Genomic DNA, 20232 nt, shown 5'->3' on the forward strand with positions numbered 1-20232 from the left:
TTCTCCTGTGTATCCCTGCGGATGGCAAATTAAAACTTGTTTCAAGATTCCCTTGCCTTTGTGAACGATCTACTGCAGGCAGTCCATGAATAGAATAGAATAGAATAGAATAGAATAGAATAGAATAGAATAGAATAGAAAATCACGAAATGTAACCTAGTCTTACTTGATTTGATCATAGTTTTACTTTATTATAGTTACTTTATATTTTAATATAAGATAAATAATAAGATGTCTTGTTGTCTTGCTGTAGAGTTTTTAATGCCATTCATTTTTTAATGAAAGTTGAAGTCAATTTCACAATTCACATTGCCTCAATAAGCTGTGCTATTGAGAATAGAATAGAATAGTTGGGCAACAAAATTCTATACTGATTACACTTACAGAACAATTAGTAAAAGTCTTAGAAACAATGCAAAAGCACAAAATGTAGCCTAGGCTTACCTTTTTCTATCAAAATTTTGCTTCATTTTATTGCCATTTTAATATAAGATAAATAATGTCTTGCTGTATCATTTTAAAATTCCATTCATGGTTTTTTAATGAAAGTTAAAGTCAATTTTATTTAGTGCTTTCACAATTCACATTGGTTCATTTTGCCATGCTATTGAGAATAGAATAGAATTGAAATGAATAGAATAGAATGGTTGGGTAACAACTTATATACTGCTTAAGTTAGTTTTATTAAGTCAGTTTCATTTACAATTCATATTGCTGCAAATAAGCTGTGCTATTGAGAATAGAATAGAATATTTAGGCAACATCAATTTACCTATATTATTTACCTCTTTACAATTCACATTTCTTCAATAAGCTGTGCAATTGACAATAGAATAGAATAGAATAGAATAGAATAGAATAGAATAGAATAGAATAGAATAGAACAGAATAGAATAGAATAGAATAGAATAGAATAGAATAGTTGGGCAACATAAAGAGCATGTAAGAGATCAGGCTCTGCTAGACACGTAATCTCAGGACGTGACAGTCCTCTGGTGGCCTGGAAGCTGAACTGCTCTGACCCTTAGGGACGATATTTGCACATATATTCAGCACATGCTTATGCTTGTACGTCCACAGGAGCCCTGTATAATCCATGTAGTAGCATTGATGTAAGATGAGTCCAGTGAACACAACAATGAAGGGTTCGTCTATGTTCTTGTCACAGGTATAAAGGATATTTGTGAGAAATGCTTGTCATGTCATTGGTGAGAGTACAGAACATGGACCTCTGATGAGCTCCTATGATTATTCCCTTTTTCACATTAATTGTCTGCTAGTTTCCACCTACATTTTACAATAAAAAGCCATGGTATTGTCAAAGGGTAAAGAGATTAATGTCCTGACATTACTCACACTAAAAAACAAACGATTAACTCTTTCATGGTCACAATTTTTGGTTTCTCAGAAAAGTCTGTGCAGAAAGATCGTGAAGTTGAGGCAGAGTAGAATGAAGAAGGGCAAGATCACGATCCAGGTGAGAAAGTGAATAGAGAGTAGGTTTGGACAAAGTGTCTGGACAAATGTTTCCAGCCACCACCAGCATTTTTGATCATTTTCACAAAACTTTCATGGCCCCCAGAATATTTTGTTGTATGAATGTCTGAACATTCAATATATCAAAAGAAAGAAAGAGCCAAATTCCGTCAATGAGTTCAGATACCTGAAATAGCAGGGACATCTATAATATCTCAAGATATAGTTACCAATGGACCAACAAATATAGTTACCAAATGTCACTTGTGCAAGATGTTTGGAAATGCAGTATATGAAAGGAATTCTCACATTACTGTATACTGAGAGGTTTAATGTGCTGGGGAAACCGTTGTGTTTGCTGATTGTCATGAAGACAGAATATATTTGCAGCCTTAGAAAAAGACAGACACAGATGAAGTACAGGCAACAGCTTGATTTGGGTGAGAAGATCCAAAAATAACCAAAATCACATCATCATCATCACCATCATCACCATCATCATCATCATCACCATCACCATCATCATCATCCCCAGGAAAATGGCTCAAATACTCACAGAAGAAAGATTCTGCATACTGCTTTGCATATCTTTGGTATTATGTGAAGCATGATGTGTTTGTGAGTAGTGGATTCAAACACTGGAAAAAGGCACTAAACGAGTTTCACATAATACACAAACTTGATCACACAAAGATTGAGTTTGTCTCCTGGAAAGGTTTAGGCTGACTGAAGCAACACATCCTGATGAAATTAGACAAACAATGGAGTACATGTGATGTGATGTTTTGTTTTGTGTGGAATTAAAGAATCTCCCATCATCCCTAATCTGGTTTACACAGGGTGTATAGCACCCCCTGGTGGACAACAGTTGTGTTACAATCCTGATGTTCTTGAAAGGGATAGTCATTGTAATTAATTGTTGTTCTAATGCTGTGGCTCTCTTTCTTTTTCTGGCTTTTTAACTGAGTAGTTACATGTAAATATGTCATATGTCTATCACTGTATTTCTCTAAACGTCAGAAACAAACAACAACAAAAAACACATACAGGTTAGGTTAATATCATTTCCTAGACTTCATTAAAAAAAATTAATTGCCAGTGTTTTCACAGCTTTTTATTTATGAACAATTATTACTAATTTGAATATATACTTTTATTAAAAAGTACAATAATCACCATCATTCTCATGTGTATTATATGTGGCAAATTCAGGAGAATCAGACGTGTGTTTGGACCAAATATTTACACCAGTGTAGCTGAAATCATTAAGAAAGACAGCAGGGAAGGACAGAGAAGGAGAATGAGAGAATTAATGCCATGTAATTAAACATTCTTGACATTATCATACTTCTAAGATCTTAAAAGAATGCGACAAAGGTTTTAGAAGAACCGTATCCATGTCTTGCACGTTGAGGCGATCAAACCAATTCAAAATGTATTAAAAGCACAAAATTTTACTTTCGAGCTGAAAATATCATTTATTTGTAAAACTATGTATTTGCAACTTTCCCACAAGCTACACTCGTGATTTAAGCTATTTGCAAATAATATATATATGTTTTTGTTGTCTAATATGCCGGAAACACAAAAGGTTTCTTGTCTCGTTGTTACGGGTGAGGTCAAGCGCACGACCAAGGAGATAATATAGGAGACTTTTAATACAAAACCTAAACCAGGAAACATACAACCACATATCACGGATAACTCAAATAATGCAAGACAAGGAACAGGGAGAAACAGAGGGATTAAATGGGAAGTTGAGTATGATACATCTGGATCCGGTTAGTTTGTCAGGAAGCAGCTGTTATCTTTTGGGAGCTGCTTTCGACACTCCATTCCCTTCTTTCTCACACTGACTTACAATCTCTCATACTCTCTCCTCATGCTTCATCTTTGCCAGACCATTATGTGTAGTTGAGGAATGCCTTACAGCACTGAAATGTGTTCTTCTCTACTCTTCATGAAGTTGGCCATTGTTTCTGTTTTCTGAGCACAGATTTGACCTCTTTTCCCAAACATCCCGTAGTGACGCCCCGTCCTTCCCTCCCTCTGTTTTCTTCTCTGTTTTCTTTCTCTTCAGCTCTTGCACAACTTCCTTGTTTTCATCTTGGTGGTTTATTACAGACTCATGCAGGTAATTGACAAGCTCTCTCTTTCACTGTTTGATTAGTTGCTTGTTTTTGATGCTCACAACATGCTCATGAACTTCAGTTACAGTTGGCTGAAATGTGCATTTCTTTGTGAATGAATGTCAAAAATAGGAGACTTGATACAAATTGACTGGCTGACAGAAAAAGAAAAGGCTTTAAGGTTGGTATACAGTCCACAGGGCAGTCCAGTGTAAAGTCTTGAAGTTTGAAGGTTTAAAGCATTAGGATACTAGTGCGCAGCATCAATGACAAGTGGTTATCGTTGCTTCATAATCAGTTGCTAGTGTGTTCAGGGAGGCTGTTAAAACATTGGCAGGCGGTCACTATGCAGACAATACTGTGGTAAGTTACTTTTAAAAGTGATGAGTTATAACATTGCATTACTCCCTATTGAAAGTAATGTGTTTTGTTACTTTTGCATTGCTTTTTCTTATCTTGGCAGGACTGGCTTGTATGTTTTTTTAATAAAAAAATAATTTGGCAAATGTAAAGTCCCTTTCACACCAGAAGTGAACTGAATAAAGTGAAATGCAAATTCACTCTTGTGCAGTAAAGGGCGCCACACAAACAAACCTTTCAGCGGTTCTGCCGTTCTGGACCGCAGAAGAACCGGACGCAGGAGAAGTTCAACACTCTTACTTCAGCAATAAACACAAAACTGTGACGTTTAATAGTCATTTTTGCTCATTTGTATGGTTAAATTGGATCCTCAAAGGTCAGCAGCAGAAACATTGGTTAATAAAGCGAGATTAAATACATAAAGTACATTTGTGTTATTTAGCATATTTAATTATTGCAGGTTTCCGTAATATTCTGTTTGTATTTCACTGTTTTTATTCATTTTGAGGAATACTGAAACTGTTTTTGTGCAAGTGGGATGAGTAAATGCCTACACACGTATAGGGGCCCTATCTTACACCCGGTGCAATGAAGCGCCAAGCACGACGCAAGTGTTTTCTGCTAGTTTCAGTCCGACGCAATTATCATTTTCACGTCCTGCGCCACGTTGTTTAAATAGCAAATGCATTTGCGCCCATTTGTGCGCCCATGGGCTGCTGGTCTGAGAACGAGTGTGTGTTCTGGCACATTGTTGGAGCGTTGCTATTTTGAGGAACAGAAATAGACAGAAATAGTTTTGTTATTTAATGAGCGCATTAGTAATGTGCGCCTATAGGCGGGTCCACAACGCAGCTACTCTCTGCTTATTAAACACACACAGGGACGCAGAGCAACACACAAACATGCCAAATATTTAAAATAAAAGGATTACAATGTAAAAGATTATTATTGTGTACATAAAGATATGGTGAATCCGGCTTGTCCCATAGATGGTCTGCTTGCCCACTTTGACCTCGCGCACGAGCAGATGCGCTCTGGAGACGCTTCGGTCTTTCCACTATCAAATTCCGTCATGTAAATAGCGAATCTGCCTTGGCGCGAGCGCAACTGGCATTTAAAGGAATGGGAGATGAGACTGATTGGTTTAACGCACGTAAATCCCAAAACACACCCATTACGCATTAAGAGAATAGGGACGACCCTTTTAGACCGTGCGCCTGGCCTTGCCGTCGTTAAACTAGCAAAAGTGGATTTGGACACGCCCTAAGTGGACTTGCACCGTGCGCTTTAGACCATGCGCTTAGATCGTTAATATAGGGCCCTTAGTCTAGAAGTAGAACTAGCTTCACTAACTCGCACTGGCCCTGCGTCAATACATGGGAAAACAAAGTAACTTGCATTACTTATTTGAAAAAGGAACTCAGATATTTAGTAGTAAATCTAAAAGTAATGTGTTACTTTACTAATTACTTGATAAGAAAAAGTAATCTGATTACGTTACAAAGTTACTTGAGGAATAGCACACTAAGACTGGCTTCAAACAGCTTGCTTTAGAGTGTTAGATGTGATTATTTTGAAACAACTTTATTATTAACCATATTTTCAGGAATCCTGCGCTGTGCTTTATAACTGATTCGACTTTCTATCAAAATTGACAAATTTTGCAACATCAACATTCACTTCTTGAACTGAACTTAGATGGATGATTACATTATGGTGGTGGGTTGAGTAAAGCTGTTGTTGTAACTGTGCTGCAGTGATGGTGGAGGGTCCAGTTGTGGAAAGGCTTGAGTAAAGCTGTTGTTGTAACTGTGCTGCAGTGATGTTGGAGGGTCCAGTTGTGGAAAGGCCTTGAGTAAAGCTGTTGTTGTAACTGTGCTGCAGTGATGTTGGAGGGTCCAGTTGTGGAAAGGCTTGAGTAAAGCTGTTGTTGTAACTGTGCTGCAGTGATGTTGGAGGGTCCAGTTGTGGAAAGGCTTGAGTAAAGCTGTTGTTGTAACTGTGCTGCAGTGATGTTGGAGGGTCCAGTTGTGGAAAGGCTTGAGTAAAGCTGTTGTTGTAACTGTGCTGCAGTGATGGTGGAGGGTCCAGTTGTGGAAAGGCTTGAGTAAAGCTGTTGTTGTAACTGTGCTGCAGTGATGGTGGAGGGTCCAGTTGTGGAAAGGCTTGAGTAAAGCTGTTGTTGTAACTGTGCTGCAGTGATGGTGGAGGGTCCAGTTGTGGAAAGGCTTGAGTAAAGCTGTTGTTGTAACTGTGCTGCAGTGATGTTGGAGGGTCCAGTTGTGGAAAGGCTTGAGTAAAGCTGTTGTTGTAACTGTGCTGCAGTGATGGTGGAGGGTCCAGTTGTGGAAAGGCTTGAGTAAAGCTGTTGTTGTAACTGGTCTGCAGTGATGGTGGAGGGTCCAGTTGTGGAAAGGCTTGAGTAAAGCTGTTGTTGTAACTGGTCTGCAGTGATGGTGGAGGGTCCAGTTGTGGAAAGGCTTGAGTAAAGCTGTTGTTGTAACTGTGCTGCAGTGATGGTGGAGGGTCCAGTTGTGGAAAGGCTTGAGTAAAGCTGTTGTTGTAACTGGTCTGCAGTGATGGTGGAGGGTCCAGTTGTGGAAAGGCTTGAGTAAAGCTGTTGTTGTAACTGTGCTGCAGTGATGGTGGAGGGTCCAGTTGTGGAAAGGCTTGAGTAAAGCTGTTGTTGTAACTGTGCTGCAGTGATGGTGGAGGGTCCAGTTGTGGAAAGGCTTGAGTAAAGCTGTTGTTGTAACTGGTCTGCAGTGATGATGGAGGGTCCAGTTGTGGAAAGGCTTGAGTAAAGCTGTTGTTGTAACTGGTCTGCAGTGATGGTGGAGGGTCCAGTTGTGGAAAGGCCTTGAGTAAAGCTGTTGTTGTAACTGTGCTGCAGTGATGATGGAGGGTCCAGTTGTGGAAAGGCCTTGAGTAAAGCTGTTGTTGTAACTGTGCTGCAGTGATGGTGGAGGGTCCAGTTGTGGAAAGGCTTGAGTAAAGCTGTTGTTGTAACTGTGCTGAAGTGATGATGGAGGGTCCAGTTGTGGAAAGGCTTGAGTAAAGCTGTTGTTGTAACTGTGCTGCAGTGATGGTGGAGGGTCCAGTTGTGGAAAGGCTTGAGTAAAGCTGTTGTTGTAACTGTGCTGCAGTGATGGTGGAGGGTCCAGTTGTGGAAAGGCTTGAGTAAAGCTGTTGTTGTAACTGTGCTGCAGTGATGGTGGAGGGTCCAGTTGTGGAAAGGCCTTGAGTAAAGCTGTTGTTGTAACTGTGCTGCAGTGATGGTGGAGGGTCCAGTTGTGGAAAGGCTTGAGTAAAGCTGTTGTTGTAACTGTGCTGCAGTGATGTTGGAGGGTCCAGTTGTGGAAAGGCCTTGAGTAAAGCTGTTGTTGTAACTGTGCTGCAGTGATGTTGGAGGGTCCAGTTGTGGAAAGGCTTGAGTAAAGCTGTTGTTGTAACTGTGCTGCAGTGATGGTGGAGGGTCCAGTTGTGGAAAGGCTTGAGTAAAGCTGTTGTTGTAACTGGTCTGCAGTGATGATGGAGGGTCCAGTTGTGGAAAGGCTTGAGTAAAGCTGTTGTTGTAACTGTGCTGCAGTGATGTTGGAGGGTCCAGTTGTGGAAAGGCTTGAGTAAAGCTGTTGTTGTAACTGTGCTGCAGTGATGTTGGAGGGTCCAGTTGTAGAAAGGCTTGAGTAAAGCTGTTGTTGTAACTGGTCTGCAGTGATGGTGGAGGGTCCAGTTGTGGAAAGGCTTGAGTATAGCTGTTGTTGTAACTGTGCTGCAGTGATGTTGGAGGGTCCAGTTGTGGAAAGGCTTGAGTAAAGCTGTTGTTGTAACTGTGCTGCAGTGATGGTGGAGGGTCCAGTTGTGGAAAGGCCTTGAGTAAAGCTGTTGTTGTAACTGTGCTGCAGTGATGTTGGAGGGTCCAGTTGTGGAAAGGCTTGAGTAAAGCTGTTGTTGTAACTGTGCTGCAGTGATGTTGGAGGGTCCAGTTGTGGAAAGGCTTGAGTAAAGCTGTTGTTGTAACTGTGCTGCAGTGATGTTGGAGGGTCCAGTTGTGGAAAGGCTTGAGTAAAGCTGTTGTTGTAACTGGTCTGCAGTGATGGTGGAGGGTCCAGTTGTAGAAAGGCTTGAGTAAAGCTGTTGTTGTAACTGTGCTGCAGTGATGTTGGAGGGTCCAGTTGTGGAAAGGCCTTGAGTAAAGCTGTTGTTGTAACTGTGCTGCAGTGATGTTGGAGGGTCCAGTTGTGGAAAGGCTTGAGTAAAGCTGTTGTTGTAACTGTGCTGCAGTGATGGTCGAGGGTCCAGTTGTGGAAAGGCTTGAGTAAAGCTGTTGTTGTAACTGTGCTGCAGTGATGTTGGAGGGTCCAGTTGTGGAAAGGCCTTGAGTAAAGCTGTTGTTGTAACTGTGCTGCAGTGATGGTCGAGGGTCCAGTTGTGGAAAAGCTTGAGTAAAGCTGTTGTTGTAACTGTGCTGCAGTGATGGTGGAGGGTCCAGCTGTGGAAAGGCCTTGAGTAAAGCTGTTGTTGTAACTGTGCTGCAGTGATGGTCGAGGGTCCAGTTGTGGAAAAGCTTGAGTAAAGCTGTTGTTGTAACTGTGCTGCAGTGATGTTGGAGGGTCCAGTTGTGGAAAGGCTTGAGTAAAGCTGTTGTTGTAACTGTGCTGCAGTGATGGTCGAGGGTCCAGTTGTGGAAAAGCTTGAGTAAAGCTGTTGTTGTAACTGTGCTGCAGTGATGGTCGAGGGTCCAGTTGTGGAAAGGCTTGAGTAAAGCTGTTGTTGTAACTGTGCTGCAGTGATGGTGGAGGGTCCAGTTGTGGAAAGGCTTGAGTAAAGCTGTTGTTGTAACTGTGCTGCAGTGATGGTGGAGGGTCCAGTTGTGGAAAGGCTTGAGTAAAGCTGTTGTTGTAACTGTGCTGCAGTGATGGTGGAGGGTCCAGTTGTGGAAAGGCTTGAGTAAAGCTGTTGTTGTAACTGTGCTGCAGTGATGGTGGAGGGTCCAGCAGCCGCAGGAGCGCCGGAGCCGATCAGCTTGGTGACGGGCGGCAGTAAACCTGTGCACCGCTTCCTCAAAGGACAACCCAAGTGTATCGGAGTGAGACACACAACACCATCCTTTCAGATGAATACAACTATTCAAGCACAGATCAATCAGGAATCATCCAAATAAATAAACCTAATTCACCCAAAGGGGAAACAAGATTATTTTGTTTTCTTGTTTTAAGGAAATACTCACTAAATTTCACAGTTTCACTTTATTATGATGTTCCCTTTAACACATTCTGTTGACTATAAGTAAAGTTGCACCTACATGTCTACTAACTGTCATTAGAGTGTTAGTAAACTGGGGGTTAGTAGAATAAGTTGACATGTAGTTGCAAAGTTACTTATAGTCAGTAGAATGTCTGTAGGAGGAACATCACAATAAAGTTATAGAGTTAGCAGATATTAAAGGATTAGTTCACTTCAGAATTAAAATTTCCTGATGATTTACTCTCCCCCTCGTCATCCAAAATGTCCATGTATTTCTTACTTAAGTCGGAAAAAAAAATGAAGGAAATTAAATAAATAAAAATTATTAAAAAATGTATAAAAATTTTAAGGAAAACATACAAGATGTTTCTCCATATAGTGACTTAAATGGGGTCCAACGGGTCGAAGGTCCAGATGTGCGTTTGAGTGCAGCTTCAAAGTCTCGACACGATCCAGCCGAGGAATAAGAGTCTCATCTAGTCAAACCAGCGGACATTTTAGAACAAAATAAACATTTATATACTTTTAACCACAAATGCTGGTCTTGCACTCGCTGTGATGCGACACACATTACGTAATCAGGTTGAAAGGTCAAGCGTGACGTAGGCGTAAGAACAGACCCAGTGTTTACTAAGCGAACGTGCAAAGACTGAGTTAAACGACATTTACAAAAAATACAAAAAATAAAAGGTAAAACAACGATGTCGGACGATTTTGAAGTTTTTCGCCGTACCCTTCATTTTCCGTCTACGTCAGGTCACCGCCTGACGTTTCCAACCTCATTACATAACGTGTCGCATCACAGCTAGTGCAAGACCAGCATTAGTGGTTAAATATATATATATATATATATATGTTTATTTTGTTCTAAAATGTCCGCTTGTTTGTCTAGATAAGACTCTTATTCCTCGGCTGGATCGTGCCGTCTAAAGAAAGAAAGACATGAACATCTTGGATGACGAGGGGGAGAGTAAATTGTCAGGAAATATTAATTCTGAAGTGAACTAATCCTTTATAGCATGACCTTGTCATTACATCTGCATGCAAAACCTTTTTTTTTTTTTTTTTTTACTATTTGTCCACTGCTGTTTCCCTCCCATTACTGATGAAGATGAGCAATATTACTGATGAAGATGAGCAATATTACTGAGAAGCAGTCTTCTGAGAGACGTTTCACATTGATTCACATGATTGTCCGTTTCCATGTGTCCGGTGTAAGATTGTGCTGGTGATGATGGCCGTATCCATGATCATGTTTGGAATCACCATGAATGTGCACTCCGATCCATTAACCTTGGAAGACACGTACACCCCCTTCTGGCTCGGGATCCTGGTATGTTCTCGTCTTCTGACTATATTAGCATGCTTTGCCTTGAAAGATCTTTCATTACTTCTAAGAAAACGTCTAAGGCCACAGCCAACTACACTAATGAACTACACCTCTACAAAACTAGCCTTATGTTTCAAAACAAAATCATTGGATTGGATCCCCACATTTGAAAACCACTGGTCGACAGATTAAACATGAGATTATTCCACTCATAAAAGTCAAAAAATGTTCTAATCGTAATATTACTTTTACAACTGACCAAATGCAAATCTGCTACATCAGGTACAACTTGCATTGAACCTATTTTATTTTTTTTATTTTTTTTTGTCCTTTAAATTTAGTTGGCAAGTATCATGTCCTTTTGATTCATTTTACAATTTAACTGAAATCAAATGGTATATCATTTCACTTTAGTAAAAAAACAAAACCATTTCACTCACAACAATGTGCAAATGCAAAAAGATGTCAGTCATTTAACACAAACGTTAACCAATTAAAAAACAATTCTAAACATTAATTAAAATGGGTATGCATCGTACATCAAACATCTAAACAATTTATCAAACTCAATTACAAAATGTGTAAACCTGAATATATAAGTGTTAAATACATTTGATATGTTACTGTTTTGAATTCATGCTTCATGCACTTTATGTAATTCGTTCAAATTAAGAGGTGGACTGTGTGAATCTGTGTGTATTATAATAGTATTTAGCAATAGTTGAATACTAAATGTCTTACTTTTTTTTGCAGTTCTTTATCTGTGGCATTTTGTATATCCTGGGTGAACGCAACCCCTCCAAAAAGATCGTAAGTGTCTGTGTAACCTTTGTGTTTCACTGTTTGTACTCATGAATCATTTTGAGAATGCTTGTGTTCAAACTATACAGTTTTCTCTATTTAAAGTGTAATATTACTATTCTTAAATGTGTTTGATATTTTACACGTTGATGTTTTCTGAACTGACTGCTCTCAGATCACAGCCAGCCTTGCTCTGAGTATCATCTCGACCATCGGAGTGTTCTGTGCTTGTGTGGAGTTCATCAGAGCCATCGCGGGGATCAATCACATATACTGGAATCATTGGAGTGAAAATCAAACAGCGGTGGAGCGACGACATCTCGAACAACATTACGTGAGGGTCTTTATGGATTTAATACTGCTCTGTCATTCATGAATAACTACACAGGAACAAATGATTAACACCATATTAACATTCTAGTAACTGCTATTAACTAACAAGAAACTCTGATTAAAGAACTGGTAAGTAATAGCGCTCAGTCAAAAAGGTCTCCCAGAGGATTACTATAAGCACAGGTTCATAATTAATGAGAGTAATGCACAATGTATAATTAATTGTAAAGTAAAGTCATGGTAACCTAAGAGTAATTAGTCAAGTATAACCAAATCATTCACAAGGAATAACTAATCCTTATTAATTAATTTAATTAATGATATGATTGTAAAGCGCTTTGGGTGTACAGTAGTACATATGAAAGCGCTATATAAATGCCTCATTCATTCATTCAAGTAGGGAGACATGCTACTCTGGCTGTGTATGAGCTGCTCTCCCCCAGTTACACTGGGCTCTTTAAGAAGGACCGAAGCTCCCCTGCGACTCGCCTGGGTGAGGAGAGGTATCGGGTAAACGGCATTATGTTGTGTTCTTGTTTGCCTCACTTTCCTGAATAAGGGTAAGGATGTGGATGAGTGGCAATACCGAAGGTTTTAGCTTGGGCAGGAATATAAGAGGTTACCCACTTTTTGTCTATACTGAGGTGCTAATTATTGAGGTTTTTATCAACTCGCATGCTCCCTTCGGTAGGCGGCCCAAGTTAGAGCAGGGCGAACAGACCGGGAGTTCACAAGGGTCCCTCTTTCCTGTTTCCCTCCCTCCCCAACTGCTTTAGGGATGCAAGCTCACCTTTGGATGGGTGCTTCTATAGGTCTCCTCAGTATGATCAGTGTTCAAAAATCGAGTAGAGATAGATTACCCAGGGTGTCCCTCGTTGTTATTGTTGCATGCTAGAGTTTAGCCATTAACAATAGTGGGAAGATCCTTTACTCAAGGCAGGGTATGAGCTGCTCTCCCCTAATTACGCTAGGGGCTCAAGTAGAGCAGACTCTTCCCCATGGTTTCCTTGCGGTATTAAGTTTGGGTGACAAGAGTTTTGGCCAAACTATTATATGCCTTCTCTTGTTTGCCTCCTTCCTCAAAAGCGATCGGTTGTATGCTCCCCCCTGAATGAGTGGTAATACTGAAGATATGTAGTTGGGAATGTTCCCTAAGAGCCCTGTCGAAGTACTGGTGAGATATACCGAGCGTAGCTGAGGCTATGTTGGGTATTTTTCCCGTAGAGATCTGCTCCTGGGGTCTCATAAGGCTGAGGTCTGTCCCACAAGGGGCGGGAGGGAGGTATATCAGCTGGGAATTCCCTGACTATAGAGAATAGAAGCTTGGGGATTTCTCCTAGTATCTGGGGATATTGGCTTAGGAAGTCGTGCCACTATACGAGACACATGGGATGCGGCCATGGGGTTGAAGCGCTTCTGACTCTGGATGAGTATCCGTAGAGTCGATTTATGCTATGCCCATGCCTATGCATGCAGCACTCCTTCAGCATGGCGTAGTGGGAATTGGTTCCCCATAGCATCAACTCTATGACACAGCGTTGGAGTTCCACTTCGAAAGGGAACGTCTCCCTTGGCTTGCCTGCGAGTCTTCTTCAGACAGAAGAGCTGATGAGCCTTTTGTGCTCGCGGGCTCTCCACATGTGACGGACTGTCGTCTGCATACGCAAACCCAGTGACAGAGGGGTGTATGTTCAACCACACTCTTACAAATAAAGGTGCTTCAATGGCATCGATGGTCACACTAAGAAAAAAGTGTTTCTTTAAGAACTGATCACTGAAACGTTCCTTGTGAACCAGAAATGGTTATTTTATTGCATTGCTGTGAAAAACCCCTTTATTTTTAAGAGTGCAGTGAGTGAGTATATAATGAGGCAGATGTTATTAATTAAGTCCGCCGTCTTAGTCTCCGTCCGCCGAGGTTTTGTTCTTCTATTGCATTGCTGTGAAAACGCCCTTTTGCAACCTTTATTTTTAAGAGTTTAATGAAGGAGCGATTATGCATGTGCAGTTTTAATCAAAAAAAAAAAAGTTACTATATGAACAGAAACTCCGGTTTGTGTGATACTGTGATATTTCTGTGCTATGGAAGAAGGAAAAAAGGATGTATGGAAATGATTATCCCTATGGGACAATAAAGACTCTATCTATTTTCACAGATGGGCGTCGAGAAGATAGAGCGAGTGTTCTTCTGTCACAGCTTGATAGGAGGGAGTCTGCTTATAGCCATGACGTTCTTCGCTCGGGCAGCGCTGCGATCCAGCAGGACTCAGGTAATCTCAGATCCTCTGTCAAACACCACAGACTCAAACTCAAGGAAGAAACGCTTCTGTATCATATATATATATAATCTTTTAGGGATTCCCATAAAGGGATCACTTTATGGATTTAGTTTTAATTCATTAATTTAGTTTTAATTCAGTTTTATTTTTTAATTACATTGTATGAATTAAACAGCTCGTAAACATACTTTATTTCTGGAAAACTGTAAATAACCTGTTAAACATAAAAGTATTATGCAATAATTTAAGAGATTTCACTGTATATAGAAATTTTTTCTTTAAAATTGAGTGCTCTTTTCTGATTGGGTCGTGGAAAGCTGGAGAGAGAAAGAAAGAAAGAAAGAAAGAAAGAAAGAAAGAAAGAAAGAAAGAAAGAAAGAAAGAAAGAAAGAAAGAAAGAAAGAAAGAAAGAAAGAAAAAGAAAGACAAACAACGTTGTGCATTTAATAATCATGAAAAGGGTAACACTTTAATGATGGATTAATTCCCTAACATTAGTTCATGCATTAACTAACAATGGACTAATAATGAGCAATTATATTTTTTGCAGCATTTGATAACTAATGTTATTATATCAGATCTTATTGTTAAGTGTTACCATAAGTTAATTTAGTTAATTTACAAAGACTGCATTAAGAGGTGAACTATATGATCAACATTACTTTCCTTTAGGGGAGACCGGGGACAGTTGCAACACTTTTTGCATTTCTCTCAGTTACTCAGAGACTATTTGGACTAGACCAACCACATTTGTATATATTAAACGTGCATCTGTCTGCTAATTACCCATACCATTTAAAGATGATTACATATGACATATCGTTCACAGTATTTATTTGAATGGAAGAAGCCAGATGCTGTGACCCCGACCCAGGGGACGATGGCAACATGTTAAAAATACCTTAAATTTCACTAATTAACTCAATGAGCATAGAATTCTGAAAATATTAACTGTTTTAGGCCTACTATAATATTGTAGTATTATTTATTTATACAATAATATTATTGTGGCCTATTATTTATTTATTTAGTCATATTTATCAAATAACAGTTATTGAGTTTTGTTCATGTGTAGAACATAGGCCTACAGTGTGCGGGCGTTACAGATGCTAATCAATCTCTCCATATTTCAGTGTCAGACTGGAAGAATTGAACAATTTGCAATGCAACAAACTTTTATTAAACATGCAATTTATAACATGTTGCAACCGTCCCCGACCCGATCAGCCATCATACGCCTGCTAGACACACTGACTCTGACACATGCTAACCATGTCACTTAGAAGTCAACAAAACAATAATTCAAACTAAGTAAGTTTCGATTAATTCATACAAAATGTCAGGACAGTATGACAAAAATACATCTCATGAAAAAATGTACATTCATACCTCCAAAACCAGTTTTGTTGAATAAATACAGCAGCAGATGTTGAATATGTGTTTTGTGGTCTTGGTGTGGGCGGGGGGTCTAACTGTGCATGTGCAGTATGAGTGTCATCACTCTAGCTTGTTTCTGATTGGAGAAAAATGACATGTTGCAACTGTCCCCGGTCTCCCTGCATTAATGCAGTGTGTACTTTATAATATAATACACAGGAATATTTTAATCACAGTATTCATCAATAATTCAACAATAGTTCACCTGGGAAACCTTTGTTTCCTACATAGCTGTGCTTGTGTTCTGTCTCTGCAAGTAAACTAAAACTAATAAAAGCATTTCAACTCAAATCAATATTTCATATCCATTAAAAAAAAAAAAAAAAATTACTTACTTTTTTTTAAAGTAAGATAACGTATCGTAATCACACTGTCAGGGTTTATTTAGCCATAATGACCGGCTGGCTGTACTTTTTCCTGACACTATTCATCATTTCATAATGTTTATGGATGACTTCCTGGTCTCCGCAGGCCGTTGTGGTCATGAGGAACCTGCCGTCCGCGGAGTGAACTAACACAGATCATCTGAACATCACCTCATGTCCGTGAAGAAGGAGCCAGCGGATTTCACTGATAATCAACTGTGATCTTCAGAGTTGCATAGAGTATATGGTAACGGGCATTAGAATGTAGTGTCTCTTCTTAGTGTTACTAATACCACTGTTTTGTTCTGAGACTGACAATATAAAACAGCCGTCAGTGTTCTTGTGTCCAGGACAAATATCTAAACATTTTTAAATCAAGATACTTTTATTCAAGAAACAAAATGTTTCCCCTTTGAATTAAATTCATTTTCTGAACACATTGGCAGATATTTGGTCTTGGTTTTAAGCTTAAACTCAATTTTGATACATTTTTCATAAAACAAGATTTAAAGGGATGGTTTGGAGTAAAATCAGCCTAGGGTCTTTTGCACCATGAGCTCGAGCCGAACACCCCCAGAAGCCTTTTCTCCCCTCGGTTGAACATTATTAAAGTTAGAGCTTATTTAGAGATATCAGCCGGATGGTTTAGTGCAGGCGCTAATGGATCCTATGATGTATCTGGTAAATTACCCCACTAATAATGCCCAGAATGCACCAAACCTCTACAGTAGTACAAATAGGTTCTGTACTCATAAAACGAGGCATTGGAAAGTTTGTAAGTACATCAGGAGTTTATTTAAATAACACTTGCCTGACGGCTAATGCTACCGCTAACCCGGACGTCGACGTCACTTCAGTGATTTGGGAAAAGCCTGTAAAAGTCCTGCAGAAAGCGATGCATAAGGATGCAGTGTAACGATGCCCAGTTCCAGGAATGCACTAATATTTTGTTGGTAGTTCCAGTTTATTACAATTATTAGTTAACACTAAGTTGTTAACACTTCGGAAAAAATAATAATTTGTCGTTACACTTCATCCTTATGATCGCTTTTCCCAAACCACTGAAGTGACGTCGACGTCCGGGTTAGCGGTAGCATTAGCCATCAGGCTATTTAAATAAACTCCTGATGTACTTACAAACTTTCCAACACCTTGTTTTATGAGTACAGAACCTACTTGTGCTACTGTAGAAGATTGGTGCATTCTGGGCATTATTAGTGGGGTAATTTACCAGATACATCATAGGATCCGTTAGCGCCTGCACTAAACCATCGGCTGATCTCTAAATAAGCTCTAACTTTAATAATGTTCAACTGAGGGGAGAAAAGGCTTCTGGGGGTGTTCGGCTCGAGCTCATGGTGTAAAGGACCCTAGGTGCTCCGAACCATCCCTTTAATATCTGAAGTAATTTTCTTATCTTGATTTAAAATAATGTAAACCTATTTTTTTGCAGTGTAAAAAAAGCTATTTTTCAATTCACATTAACTCAGAAACACACACTGAATCTTGGCTATTTACTGTGAAGACATTTATCACTCGTTGAACTTATTATACTTATTATCCAACTTATTAAGGTCAACTGCTCATATACGGCCTCATATACATCTTTATATTGGCAGATATACATGACTCAAATCATAAACATTTCCTAAACGTCTGACACACATTTACAAATACATATTCCAAATGAAAACACCAATCTTACAGTGATCATGTATATTCAAACGTAACATCAGTCTCTGTGATCTGATCTCAAGTGCTAAATACAGTTTTGTGATCCAGTCCATATTAATTCAGTTTAAGTGTAAAGCTTTTCACAATACAGTTTCAAAGCAGCTTTACAGAAAATGCTTGTTTCAATGTTATAATCGAGTGTTATCAGTCAGAGATGAGCGTGTCAGTATAGCAGTGATGTGCAGATATGATATAATACATGTGGTTTGATAATGTCATGTATTGAGTTAAACAGACACAGCGAATATGTTGCGATTACAACTTGTGCTTGTAATGATTACAAGATATATAAGATATGTGAATCTGCAGGTCCTGCTTTCCCTTGAAACATCTCAGTCTCCACATTATCATCATGTATATCTTCACACTTGATCAAAGCACTATATTCTGTCCCAGAAGTCTTTGACTTTAATACAGTTGTTTTTTACAGCAGGAATACTCCTTGTCCACATGTATATTTAAGGTGATTTTTATTTTCACATTTGTCATTTTGTATTAAGTGTGTGTACTTGATTAAATAATCAGGCAAGGCAATATTTTCTCTACTTCTGGATTTAATTTAGCCTGGTTTAAAACCAGACCATTCTCAGTAGTAACTGAGTTATGGTCTGGCAAAGCTTCATTAATAACTCATTTCCAAAGGGGCGTCACCAACGGACGTCGCTCAAAGGCCTCTGGGCGCAACTGGATAGACCTAAAACCAATCAGAGCGATCGTCATCGTGTAAAGCCCGCCCCAACGTTTCTGATTGGTGCCTCGATTTGGACGGATTAGAAATGGGCTTGAATGGGCTGTTTGCCAGATTACTTGCAGAGCAAATCTAAATTTGCTGGAAGTTTGTCTGGGTTTTCCCAGGCTAGACTCAACTGACACAAACACTACAATATCACAATGGGGAAAACGTACTTCCCACAAAGACCGTTTCCCCAACAATGATCCTAGATGTAGGAAAGACTTAAAGGCCTCCTGAAATCAAAATGTACGTTTTTTAGCTTTTAGTATGAATCTGTTATAGCGTTAAAGGAGAACTCGGTAACTCTAGCGAACTCTCGTCACTTCTTCGCTGATTTTCCCTTTTGTTGTCGTGTGTTTTCCCCACGAGCTCCCCCTACAGCTGTGGGAGGGCGTATATTTCACAACACGGTCGTAAATAACTCCCTTGCGGCGCCTCCTCCCCCTCTCTACCGCTGCTCATGTGCGTGTGTTTTGATCGGAGCAAGCCAACTGTATCGTGTGGAGCTAGGTCTACCGAGGTGGGTAATCTGGTAATACATCATACATGCGTGTTTGTTTATGTCGAATTGCCGTAAAGCAATTTGTGTTTCGCGCTCGTTCTCGTTCTAGTTCTCGCTTCTCAGGAGACTTCCAATTTCTATCTTGCCGGGACGGTAGTGCCCAAGTTGCAAGGTTGGTTTTCCGCCTGGGAACGCTGGGGGGAGCGGGGAAAGTCACCAGTATCACCAGAACAGGTTGTTTAACCATCCAAATGATTTCTAGACAGTTTTATTAAGTTAAAAAAGTTACCAAGTTCTCCTTTAAAGCGTAACTCTCGCCAAAATGCAACCTAGGCTCTTTTTGTTAATCTGCCCGAGGCAAACTTTCATTTTAAAGCATAATTAGAATGGAAACGCCACTTTTAAGTTTGACCGTATTTTCGTTGTAGGTTAAATGCCTTGTGAATGGGAGTGAATGGGGCACTTCTATGATAGCATCAAAAATCTCTATTTTTAAAACACTAAGAAGGCTCGACACAACATGAAACTGTGCTGGAAGTATCAGCGGCTCTACACATGAACTCCAGCACTGAGAACAGTGTTTGTGTACACAAAGTTTACTAAAGAGAAAGATTTTGACAGTCAAAAATAGTCGATTTCCGAATGCGAATGAACTGACTCTGAATTTTAGTATTGTTTCTTATAAGAGGATCCTTTTTCAAATACAAGGTCAATATTGATTTTCACTAACGAGAAAACAACAAATTATCCGTGAATTTATATTGAACTAAGCTTTAGGAGCTTTCCATCTTTCCTCTCCTCCCTGCTATTTTTGACTGTCAAAATGCCGGCGGACGGAAACACAGTGAGTTGATCAAAATCTTTCTCTTTAGTAAACTCTGTGTACACAAACACTGTTCTCAGTGCTGGAGTTCATGTGTAGAGCCGCTGGTGATACTTCCAGCACAGTTTCATGTTGTGTCGAGCCGCATTAGTGTTTTAAAAATAGCAATTTTTTATGCTATCATAGAAGTGCCCCATTCACTCCCATTCACTCCCATTCACTCCCATTCACAAGGCATTTAATCTAAAACGAAAATATGGTCAAACTTAAAAGTGGCGTTTCCAATCTAATTATGCTTTTAAATGAAAGTTTGCCTCGAGCAGATTAACAAAAAGAGCCTAGGTTGCATTTTGGCGAGAGTTACCCTTTAAGGTTATGAATAAACTGGTGTGCTCCAAAACAATGACAAAATTTGCATTAATGAGATACAAGCATTCAAAACTTACAGTCTCTCACTTCTGCTAAAATGGATCAGGAATTTTTATGACATCACCGTGACTTCAGCTTCTCATCACATCTTCTGTCCAATCAGGTGCTCTCTAGAATCTGAAGTTCCGGCCCCTCTGCTATAAACACCGGCCGAAGCCACCGTTGACACGGAGCATTATGGGTTGGAGTGAGATGTTATATATATATGCGTGTTCGTAAGCTTTCGAAAGCACAGGACAATACAGAAGTGTTTC

The 20232-nt window shown here is 39.6% G+C and overlaps 1 protein-coding gene across 3 annotated transcripts; it reads left to right on the forward strand.

Annotated features, from left to right (window-relative positions):
- The first annotated feature begins 3379 nt into the window (after positions 1-3379).
- LOC311280106 (membrane-spanning 4-domains subfamily A member 15) lies at positions 3380-18025 on the forward strand. 3 transcript variants are annotated; one of them, XR_014625632.1, is made up of 8 exons: positions 3380-3610; positions 8945-9054; positions 10432-10545; positions 11296-11352; positions 11519-11677; positions 13833-13946; positions 15864-16290; positions 17086-18025. XR_014625632.1 is itself a non-coding variant. In XM_084392027.1 (7 exons), exons 2-7 carry the CDS (start codon positions 8947-8949, stop codon positions 15900-15902), a joined length of 591 nt encoding a protein of 196 aa, XP_084248153.1. In that variant the 5' UTR covers positions 3380-3610; positions 8945-8946; the 3' UTR covers positions 15903-18025. The 3 variants fall into 3 exon arrangements, 2 of the variants coding, with proteins under 2 accessions (XP_084248153.1, XP_084248154.1); XM_084392027.1 differs by having other exon boundaries at positions 15864-18025; XM_084392028.1 differs by lacking the exons at positions 3380-3610; positions 17086-18025 and adding an exon at positions 3946-3968 and having other exon boundaries at positions 15864-16304.
- Positions 18026-20232: the final 2207 nt, after the last annotated feature.

Source organism: Rutilus rutilus, assembly GCF_951802725.1.
Source record: "Rutilus rutilus genome assembly, chromosome: 20".
Classification (NCBI taxonomy): domain Eukaryota; kingdom Metazoa; phylum Chordata; class Actinopteri; order Cypriniformes; family Leuciscidae; genus Rutilus; species Rutilus rutilus.